The 11830-nt window shown below is 33.4% G+C and overlaps 2 protein-coding genes across 2 annotated transcripts; both read left to right on the forward strand.

The window, feature by feature from the left end:
- Nucleotides 1-1799: 1799 nt before the first annotated feature.
- On the forward strand, nucleotides 1800-2733 carry LOC120176562. The gene is made up of 3 exons (XM_039182973.1): nucleotides 1800-1807; nucleotides 1906-2293; nucleotides 2656-2733. The coding sequence occupies exons 1-3, from the start codon at nucleotides 1800-1802 to the stop codon at nucleotides 2731-2733; spliced, it is 474 nt and encodes a 157-aa protein (XP_039038904.1).
- A 3564-nt stretch (nucleotides 2734-6297) lies between these two features.
- Nucleotides 6298-11313, forward strand: LOC120176555 (mRNA-decapping enzyme subunit 2-like). The gene is made up of 9 exons (XM_039182969.1): nucleotides 6298-6436; nucleotides 6541-6628; nucleotides 7511-7662; nucleotides 8187-8314; nucleotides 8792-8887; nucleotides 9566-9718; nucleotides 9911-10014; nucleotides 10097-10164; nucleotides 10780-11313. The coding sequence occupies exons 2-9, from the start codon at nucleotides 6549-6551 to the stop codon at nucleotides 10962-10964; spliced, it is 966 nt and encodes a 321-aa protein (XP_039038900.1). The 5' UTR covers nucleotides 6298-6436; nucleotides 6541-6548; the 3' UTR covers nucleotides 10965-11313.
- Nucleotides 11314-11830: the final 517 nt, after the last annotated feature.

The raw sequence follows: 11830 nt of genomic DNA on the forward strand, positions 1-11830 counted from the left end.
CAACATGTTAACGTTGAGCTCAGACGATCGTCATTTTTTTAACGAAAAAGGAGGAGTTCGGAACATATGAATTGTCAAATGATCATTTTGTAACTTTTAAAAGTTAAGTGTCTCAATAAAGTAATGTCATATAGTTAAGGGATCATTGTGTAACTTTTAATAGCAGAAATTCAATAAAACAATGACCTATAGTTGAGAGACCATTTGCATACTTCATCAAAAAATATAGTATGGATTTTATTGAAAAAAAGAAAAAACTAACATGTTGCGTTGGACTATGATGACACATGTGTACAAGTCTTATCTTCGATTGTTCAATGACCGATTATTAAAAGTTTATATTTAATCATTTAAAAAATTAATATTCTTAATGTGATATCTAAGAATCTCATGATTAGAATTGTTGTTTTGAGTTGTCAATTCTTTTAATTGTTACCTTTTGAAGTACTCGAAATCTCAATATCAAAATTATCTTTAAATGTTGCACCGATATAAGTCTGATCAAGATCATGATTTGTTTTTAACATCTTAACATTTGCGATCATGAGATTCTCAAATTTTACATTGTTTAGATGAGTTCCCCCCCACATGTTTAAATAAAGGTTTTTAAGCATAAAGACATTCGGTAATTGAAGATAAGACTTATAGATGTATATTACAACCGTTCGACAGGCGCGTATTTGAGCATGAGCAAGAGGGACACTTACCCAGGGCCCCTCTTGCCCGGGACTCAAAATTATGGAAATAATAAATTATTTCTATTTTTTTGTTATTCAATTATTATTATTTTTTTAAAATTATACTAAAAGTTATATTTTAATTTTGTTTGTTATCCATCTTTAATAAATCAACAACGATGTTGATATGATATTTTTAAATTATTTTTCACTTTTCACTAAAGTTATACTTTTTTTGCTATTAAAGGTACACCCTGAACAATTGTTTAGGCCCCTATATTTTATAGGCCCTTAACTTTTCTATTATATTTTTTATTTTTATAATTTAACCCTTTAATTTTCTTTAATTTTAGATTTTTTTTATCTTTATAATTGAAGTCCCTAATTTTTGTAATCCTACTTTTTATCTTTATAATTGAGGCTCTATTTTTTTCAAATTTTTTTACATTTATAATTGATGATCCTAAGTTTTTCAATCCCACTTTATACCTTTACAATTGAGCTCTTGATTTTTTTCAATCTCACTTTTTTCCTTTATAATTGAGACCCCTATTTTTTTTTCAATCCCATTTTTTACTTATATAATTTAGGCCCCTAATTTTGTCAATCTCATTTTTAACTTTGAAATTGAGTCCCCTAATTTTTTTAATCTCACTTTTTACCTTTATAATTGAGGTCCCTCTGGGATTACGGGATTTGCACTCGTTCAATATTTTCATGCTAGGAAAACAGGTTTGGCGCCTAATTTGGTGTCCTGATAGCCTATTATCACGTGCATGTTGAGCAAAGTGTTTTCTAAATGGAGATATTCTAAATGCCAAGCTAAATGATAGAAGGTCCTTTGCATGGAAAGGCGATTTTAAGGTGCTATAATTGATGGCAAGGGCACTTTATTGGCGAATCGGCATTAATAGCAAGCTGAACTTGGTTACGGATAGTTGGGGGCGTTTTAAACATATAGGTCTAAAAAAACGCCGTTAAATCTCTGTTTTGCTATAGTGGGTGACGCTCACTGAGGATTACTCATTACTTCCGTCTGAGCAGTTTCGCCCATCCTTGTTCATGAAACCTGGGAGACCTATATGGATTGAGTCACAAGTTTGGGAATCTTCATGAGGGGTTATGCGGAGGTAATTCTTTCAACTACTATCGCCCCTTGCCTAGAGGAAGAAATAATTTAGGGTTTCCATGATTCTGGCATATACTCTATTTGGTCTGGCTATTGGAGGCTCCAATGTCCAACACATACAACGAACCGAGTTTTTTGTATCTCGAAAACTATTACTAAATTATCAGTTATCCCGAAGATACGTGTTTTTGCATGGCGATTGGCTCACAATGGGCTGCCTGTGGGTAAAAGATTGTGGGAGGCGGGTTTCAGTACTGGGGCCTGCCCCATGTGCTGTATTGTCGAGGAAACTATTGTTCATGAGTTTAAGGAGTGTTGGTACGCTAAACAAACATTTGAAGTGGCTGGTTTCAGTGGTATATCTTGCGCTTTGGATGGGGATTCAGGAATGTGTTGGCTTGAGGATTTGGCTCGAAAACTTCCTACGAAACGATTTGCTGAGTTTGTTATCCTTCTTTGGAATATTTGGAATGGGCGTAATGCGCAGGTACAGGGCCGTGGCTGGGAGGACGCAAACTGCGCGACCGCGCGGGCCACAAAAAATGGGGCCAAAAAAATATATAGTGGCGTTTTATCAATAAAACGCCACTATAGATAGACATATTGCGACGTTTTTTCAAAATACGCCACTATTATTACGGTTTTATTGATAAAACGCCATTATAGATGGATTTATTGCGGCGTTTGTCAAGAAAACGCCACTATTATTGCCCCGAAATCGAATATATCTAGAAAATAGGGGGCCCTTTATACGAATTTGTACAGGGCCCCCGAAAACCCTGCCACGGCCCTGCGCAGGTACATGTGGGTCAATTTCAGCCTTCATGACTTATTGCGTTGAATGCATAGGTCTTGCAAAAGGAGTTTATATCGGCCAGGAACCAGACTGCTCGGGGAGCAGTTCGCACCGACGCCGGTCCTCGGTAATAAAAGATTGCTGATGTGCAACATAGATGGTATCCTCCAGCACACGGAGTAGTTAAAATTAATGTGGATGGGGCTTTTGACCCCAGTTGTTGTACGTGATGAAGTTGGTTTACCTTTGGGTGGTATGGCAGTTTCGGCTCCTTCTCGTGGGGAGGCATGGCTCGCGGAAATACATGATGTCTTTGCTGGTTTGCGTTTTGCCATCGAGAATCACTGGACGAATGTGGTCTTTGAATCGGATTCTACTATAGTAGTTAACAAAATTCGGGATCAGGCTGAGGATTTATCTACTATAGGTTTTCGTCTGCAGGAAGCTCGATCTATTAACATAATTTTAAATTAACTATTCAAAGTATTATAATATACTTTTGTTTTATAAGGGTGTATATTTTACTTTCGCTCATGCCCTAAAATATCTGAGACGACTATGTATTTATTAGATAGTTTATTAAAAGCAATAACAAAAGCTTAATATAAAAATAAGTGTTCAAACTATGTCTCGAAAAATGTTTTAGTGCCTAAAAGATTTTTCGCTAAAAATAGGTGCATAATGTTTTTAATGTTATTCTTTTAGGTGCTCTGACGTTAATCGTCATTAAATATATCCGTTAAGTGAAACATGTCACGTTCTAGTAATTTTGAGATGTTTTTTAAGAAAATAAAAATATTTTTTTGTAAAAAAAAACCCAGCTCCCCCAATGCAGCAACACCATTTCTTACCCCACCTTTTTTTTTCCGGTTTCCCCTTCCCCTTCTATGACGGCCATTCGGCCGGCGATAACCATCACCACCACCATCATCGGCACCGTCGACCCTCGATCAAACTCCCTTTAATCTTTCGTCGTAACATATCACCGTTTGATGTAGAGAAGCATTCAAAGGTTCATCAGTTTTCAAGCCATTGTCACCGTTTTTATCAATTATGGCCTATTTCGACGTCCATAAGCCACATTGTCGCCATCATTCAAACTATCGTTCAATTACGATCAAAATCTAACCATTCAACAATGACGATGGTGGCTAGAGATGGCTGACAACGGTTGATAATGGGGTTGAAACGGGAGATTTTAATTTTTTAGGATTTTTTATATTTTGAGTAAAAAGTTAGGTTTTTTTGTAAATAAATTAATTTTTTTCTTTTTATAATTAAAAATAATATTTTTGTTATCAAAATGTTAAAAATTAAATGTTAGGCGCTATTATTAGCGAAAAATTCTTTAGACACTAAAATATTTTTCGAGGCATAGTTTAGGTACTTATTTTTTTGTATTAAGCCATAAAAATAATTTACAAAAAATATTTATTTTTCTTGCTCTTATAATTTATTTTTTTCGATACTTATTATTAGAGACCTAATTTTTATATTCGTCCCGGACCACTAAAATATCAGAAACAATCTTGTCGTTCGACATGAAAAAAATGTGTATTTGACTTGTATTACACACATTTCTCTTTTTTTAAAAAAAATCATATAACATTTTCATATTTTTGGTTCACTATTTTATTTGGAAGTTCTACAGTGCGACATTATAATATAAGGCTAAAATATTATTATTTTTACTTAAAATATTATTTTTTAATATTTTCGGTCATTTTTAGCGCCTAATAATGTTTTCGATTTTTTTTCTTTCAAAAATCCAGTTAAAACGTCCAATAATAATAAAACCGATCATTTTTAACGTCTAATAATATTTCCGATAACATATTTTTTTAGCTATACTTTAAGGCTATCTCACGTGAGCATTTCTCCTTTTATTTTCTTCCACCTTGACCCAAGCTTTGTAAGCTAGGTTTGTTTTGTTGCCATGTAAGCAGAAGGTGTTAATTTTTTTTTATCAATAGTGTCTTTTGAAAATCACGTCTAAGTAGCTGTGAACATAAGTCGGGTCGGGTCAGATTTTCGATCCATCTGATCTGATTTAAAAATTATAAATCTTCAACCGATATGCCGAAAAATTTACACCTTCACACGACTTGATTTTTTGAGATAAAATCTGAATCCGACCCAACCCAAAATAATATATTTATAAAAGATATTATTTTTTATTCAATAAAAATAGAGATTTAATTGAAAGAAAATAATATATATATGGATATTATTACAATTATCTCTAAATATATAAGTTAAAATTATATTTTTTTCGGGTTAAGTTAGGTCAGGTATTTTCACCTTAAAACTAAACCCGACCCGAAAATAACCTTTAAAAAGCTCGACCCAACTTGAACATTATTTTTTAAAATAAACAATCGACCCCATCCGATCGAGTCAAGTTAGAACACATTGAGTTCGGATCCTATGCCCATCCCTACGTTTGAGTGGCGTGTCTTTACTAAAAGGAAACCAATTCAAGAATTAGTTTAGGCTTAATATACTTTTAGGTATCTAAATTATACTTTAAATTGATTTTTGGTGTTTAAATTGTTTTTTGTTAAAAATAGGTGCCTAATATTTTTTTCGTTACACTTTTAGGTGTCTACCATTAAAAACCCATTAACTGACATGTGTCACGTATTTTTAGATAAAATATTATTTAAAAACATTATTTTTTTAAAAAAAAATATGAACACAACACGTGTCATTTAATGAATATTTTAACGGTATGCACCTAAAAGTGTAACGAAAAAAACATTATGCACATTTTTTTAATGAAAAAAAATTAAAAATCAATTTAAGATATAATTTAGGTACCTACAAATGTACTAAACAATTAATTTATAACAAATATTAATTCGACAACTTTTTAGAATGACATTTAAATTTAAAAAAAAAACACTCATATATTTTTTCTTCATTTTCTAAGATTATATTTCGTTTCGTCCTATTAATTTTGTCATTTATTGACTTTAGTTAAAATTTTAAATTTTTGATTATGATTAATTCAAATATGGATAAATTTTGTTTTTAGTACCTACACTATTAATTTTGGTCTGTTTTAGTACTTAAACTTTTAATTTCTCAAAATCATACCTAACATTTAGGTTTTGTTTCATTTTGATACCTTCGTTCAAAATTTAAAATTAAGTTTTAAAAAAAATTTGAAAGTTTAGGTACTAATACGAACCTAAACTAATAGTTAAAGTATTAAACGCGTTAAGTTTTTAATGGTAGAGTACTAAAATGAAACAAAAACTATATGTTAGGTACGGTTTTGAAAAAAATTAAAGTTTATGTATTAAAACGGACCAAAATTAATAATTTAAATACCAAATACATAGTTTATCTTTTAAATATTTTAAACAATTAAATTTGATGCTCAATTTAGAGATTTTATTTATTAAAAATTATCTATTCGATACAACTAAAATAAAAACTATCCAACAATGAACAGATTTAGTGGGTCATGAGTATATAAAAAAATTAAATAAAGTATTATTTTTTTTAGAGATTTTGAGTTCGAGCAGATGATGAATATGTGTGTACTTTGTAAATTATCAAAAAAAGATTTTAAACAGATAATACTCGAATCGTTTCATCTCGAACCCGTAAATTCAAGCCCGGTTCATCAACGGTTCATATAAATTTAAAAAATCCACAAAGAGGTCAGTCATTTTCCAGAGAGGCAGCCGGAGAAACGGTTTAATTTCGGGTCACCACTCACCATCCCCCATTGAGAGATCCCGGCGGCCGGCGGGACCTCTCTTTCCGCCTTTTCCACCTCCACTTTCCGATAATCTTAGACAACCAAGAAAAGAAAAAACTACGGTAATATTTCAACCTTCTTCTAGTATCTTCTGGATCTTTCTCTAAAATTTAGTTAGGTTTAGGGTTTTAGTTTCTCTTTTTTTCCTTCCTTTTTTTGGAACTAGAAAGAGCTATGTCTGGGATACATCGGTCTTCGAGTGCGCCATTGAAGAACGGTCTTCCTCCTCAAGAGCTCCTTGATGATCTTTGCAGGTTTCAGTTTTCTTTTTGTTTATGTAGAATTTGGTGTTCGATTTCCAGTATTCTGTGTGTTTTTCGGTTGATTTTGACTGATGTGGGGTTTATAGAAGAAGTAGTTGAATTCAGTTGTTTAATTGTTGAGTGTGGTTTATTAGCACATGGATTTTTTATGTTCCTTGTTTGAAAATGTCTGTTTTGAAGATGTTTACTGAGAATGGATTTGTTATGCAAACTAAAACTGGTTTTATATTGCACATTTCGGTATCCGGGATTCTTAATTTGAAGTGCTCAAGCACTTTTTAGCAAAATAATGTCTATGGAATTATCTTTACAAATTAGTAGTTGGTAATCAAGAGTCATTCTAGCTATATACAAAATCTTTGATCAGTAAAACGATAATTAATTTGTAAAACTACATCGTCTATGGAATGGGTTCCTATTTCTTGAATCACGCCAAAGAGATTCAAAACTGTGAATATTGTGTGCTTTTGTTTAGAATATATACTTTGAGTAAGCAAGAGAAGATTGAAACAAAATAACTCCTTTTTTCCAAGCAGCTGTAGCCTTTAGATGTTAGATTGTGTTTGAGCCTTTAGGTACATCATCCCCCAAGTATAACACAATAGAAATTTATTTTCCTACTAATTATTCTTTGGCAAGCTGTATAACCAGTTTTTCACTGGATGTGTTCTCAGAACCAGCAAAATGCACCGAGGAAATTGGTTTTGTTTCTAGGAAGTCCATATCTTATGTTTCACTGATATAATCCAATTATTAGCTGATGCTCTGTTTGTATGATGCAACACTCTCTCTCTCACACACACACACACATTGCCTTTTTTCATCCCCCCTTTCTGATTTTTTCTAAAGTTATCACTTATAATTGTTGTGCAGTCGGTTTGTTTTAAATGTGCCGAAAGAGGACCAACAGTCATTTGAGAGAATTCTCTTCCTTGTGGAGTATGCACACTGGTTCTATGAAGACAATACGGTGGAAAAAAATCCATCGCTTAAGTCACTGAATCTGAAGGAGTTCACCTCTTTATGTATCCTATATCTGATGCATTTTTACTGCTGTGTGACCTTGTTGCTACTTGCTAGCACCAGGGTCCACTACGTAAAAGCATGAGTTCCACATAATATTTTTGTGACTGCTACACAATTAAAAAATTTGATTGGTTAATTGTATTGCAGTTATCTTAGGTGATATGCTCCCCTAGTTTATATCATGATTACAAGCATCTGAACTATCTCATTTAATTTGGACCATTAGAAAAGGGAAAATTATTATTTTATAACAGGGATTGGAGCTTGAGCTAATACTATTAAGATCCAAAATGAAAGTATTCTATAAAAAAAATGAAAGTTAGAATTTATGCTATTAAGTGTAGCATAAGTCTAGATATCTTTTGACTTGGCATGTTATTTTGCTGTTGGAAGACTATTACTATTGGCCTTTTCTGACTTCTTTTTGTTATTCCATGCTATGAGCATGGTCTTTTTTTTTCTGTCGGCAATATTCTCTATTTCCTTTTCCAAAAACCAAAACTGTTTCCGTAACTTGTTCCAGTGTTCAATAGCTGTGATGTTTTAAGGCCTTACGTTGCTCATATAGATGATATATTTAAAGATTTCACTGATTACAAGGTTCGAGTTCCTGTAACTGGGGCAATTATTTTGGATGAAACACATGAACGGGTGAGTCTCTTCCTTTTTCTAGATAAAAACAAGAAGTCCTTAGACCTAGACAGTTTTTATTTTGAGTAAATATCACTTTCTTGTTGCTTGTTAACCATTTTAACAAGTTGACTTCATGGTGCTCGGCTTTAGCCCTTTTAATACACTTCAGGCATAGGCATTCATGTATCTGTTCAGCTGTGCTTAAGAGCAGAACTTTCCTGTTCTCTCTCTCTCTATTCCTCTTTAGTCTTTCCACAAATTTCTGATCTGATGATATATTTATCAGAGATTTTTCTCTTAGTGCATGTGCATCAGTATTTCTTGGTTTTTTTCATCCAAATGTTGTTTTCTAATTGGTGGAACTCAATGAAAGCTATTTTTTGCAATTAAAGTCAAGTTGTATAACATTTTCTAGTATTATCATATTTTTTGGTGTTAATTGGTAAACTTTCATTCTGAGATTGTCTTTGCTAAGTTTGTTTCTGCATTTAATAGTGCCTCCTAGTCAAGGGATGGAAAGGGACAAGCTGGAGTTTCCCACGTGGAAAGAAGAACAAAGACGAGGAGGATCATGCATGTGCCATTCGAGAAGTAAGCTTATTTCACATGGATTAGGTTTTATTATTATTATTATTAACTATTTTTTTGTGAAGGGCTGGAAACGGATTCCTAAAGAATCACATTGAAAATTTTGGTTGATGGTTTAACCTTTTGCATACATGATAGAGCTATCCTGTGTTGTAAGAGCTCTTCAGACTCAGAGAGTAGTAAATCAGTAACTAGATTCTACTAGCTGATGCAGATGGCTATAGATTCAACAGTTACTTAAGAATGATCTTACTCTCAAGTTGTACAGATTGTTGTAGATTCAATGGTTACTTCAAAATGATATTGCTCTCTTGTTGTAAATGATATGGCTGAGGAAGAAAAGTGGAATGTACATTTTTCTTATTAACTAGCTTTCGTGTCTGTTCATTCACCTCTCAATAGTATAAGCTAGAGTAGAGTTGACAATCTCTATATTAAACTTGTCATTAAACTTTGCTTGGGATGGAGCCAATGGATACGTAAATTATTACATGTAATCTATTCATTGCATGTTTCCCTTTTTTGTTTAGAGAACTAACAGAGCTGACATCGTACTAAAAAGATGCATTCAGTTTTTGGTGATAAGGGAATCCAAATAACTATTGATTAGTCATTGAATTCTTTTACCTCTCTTTTGTTTCTTCACCTATGATTGTTGATGTACTTTCAATGAAAATACAGGTCTTAGAAGAAACAGGCTTTGATGTTTCATCTCTCCTAAACAAAGATGAATACATTGAAGTGATATTTGGCCAGCAGAGGGTGCGGCTCTATATAGTTGCTGGTGTAAAGGACAATACAGCCTTTGCCCCACTTACAAAAAAGGAGATCAGTGTATGCTTTTCTTTTGTTGATAAGTGCCATTACTTGGACGGAAATATTTTTGGAGTAATGCCCCGATAGAAGTAAAATTAAGAAAACCAAGACCTGTAGATAACTTTCTTTTCAAATAATGGAGAGGATATCTAAGATATTGTATCTCTTAAATAGTAACAATGCTGACAGCCAGTTTTGGTATGGTTGCAGGAAATTGCTTGGCACCGGCTTGATGATCTTCAGCCAGCAACTAATGAAGTAATATCTCGAGGGATCACTGGCCTAAAGCTTTATATGGTTGCCCCCTTCTTAGCGTGAGTATTTTGTGATTATGATTAATTTTCAAATGCTTTTACATTGTTGGATAAATTGGTCATATATGACGTCTATATGCAGATCTCTGAAGTCATGGATTTCAAAGAATCCGCCCCCGCTACCTCCAAGACCAGATTTGCCTCTAAAAGGTTTCTCCCTTTCCCTTTATTTTTCGGTTTACGTTTTAGGTACTTAGCTGTATCATCAATTAACTCAACTACTGTGATTTTACGTTCCGGCATTAGTTTAATCTACTGTTGGAGTTTGATAACATAAAGATTTGAAAGCCTTATCTTAATCATATTAGTTTGATTTATTAATTTTAGCACAGTTATCATGTTCTCTAAAGATTTGGGTACCATGGGGGCGTCTAAAATATAACTTGTTAATATAAGGCTAAAAAAGGGCATAACTCAGATGCAATTGAAAATTTTATCAATATCGTAACTTTTTAGGTTGGACAAGGGTAACATTTTTTGTTGAAACCGAAAATATTATCTTCATCATAACATTTTCGGTTGTAACCAAAATTATTACAAATTGTATAACCTTTTCAGTTGGAAACCCTAAACCCGCCGCAATGTAACTTTTTCGGTTACAACCGAAAATATTACACATTGTGTAACTTTTTAGGTTGAACATGATACTAACATTTTAGGTTAAAAATCACCTTAAATTAGGCTGCCGCACAGCAAAACTACTTGTACCATGGAGATGTTCTAGTGTGTGTGTGTTTTCTGATGGCTGTTTCTGGAATTGTTAAGGAATCTCTATCTGGAAAGCAAAAAACACTTCCATAGGAAGTAACTCGATGATTGTGGAGAGCAAATCTAATAAGCTTCCATCCGATGCTAAGCCGCCTGACACCGGTCCTGGAAAGAGCTTCAGAAACTTTAGATTCGATACCGATGCAATATTAAGAGCATTGGAAGGAAGCTTTTCTTCCTGAAGATCGGACTCTGTTGTCGTCCGTGACATCCTTTAATGTTGGCATAGCTGAGATTTTTGGGTTGCCAGAACTTCTTCGGTCGTAAAAAAGCATACAGCGTCGTGGCCCCGATCGGTTGTATATTCAGGTGTCATGTCCGGGTTCGTTCGACATGTAAATTCTGTATAGAAAAAGAATGTTTGGTGGCAACTTATGCTGGTCTGCAAGTCCAAACCTGGTGAATGGTGAAATATTAATACTATAGTACCCCTTTGTATGGCTAACAGCTCCATCACTAAATGTGTATCTATTAGATATATTTGAAGATGTGATCCACTTGTGTGGATCAGAGCAATCTTCCAATTCTCAATTCAACTTGTCAATCCAATGTTTTCATGAGGGGGAAGTCATAATTGTGATGACATTCTCCATCATTAGCATTAAGCTTATGACCAATAAAGCTAGTGGAGAAAGTCAGAGCCCACAAACATTTAAGTGGATTGCTGCAAATTGCTCGTAGTGGTGATAATAAAGAGTAGGAGTGTTCAAATTCGGGTATCCATATTTTTAGATATTTGAAATATTAGTTACTTAATATGTTCGGGTGCTAAAATGTCGACCCGTGTCTCGACCTGTTAAGTATTATTTTATGATTTGGATCTGACTTGGAAACCAACTAAAAATAACGGGTTGAGTAATCGACCCAAAAATTCAGGTATTTTTACTATAAATACCTGATTTTAGAAGAGTCAACTGGGTCGGATTTTTTTAACTCTGAATAACAAGGATAATAACCACTACTTTTCCTGCATAAAGATATTTTTTTATTATTAATCTATGATGATTACAAACTAGTAGTATCTGTTCTAAATAATCTCAATCACTTG

Source organism: Hibiscus syriacus, unplaced genomic scaffold (assembly GCF_006381635.1).
Source record: "Hibiscus syriacus cultivar Baekdansim isolate YM2019G1 unplaced genomic scaffold, ASM638163v2 tig00112249_pilon, whole genome shotgun sequence".
Lineage (NCBI taxonomy): Eukaryota > Viridiplantae > Streptophyta > Magnoliopsida > Malvales > Malvaceae > Hibiscus > Hibiscus syriacus.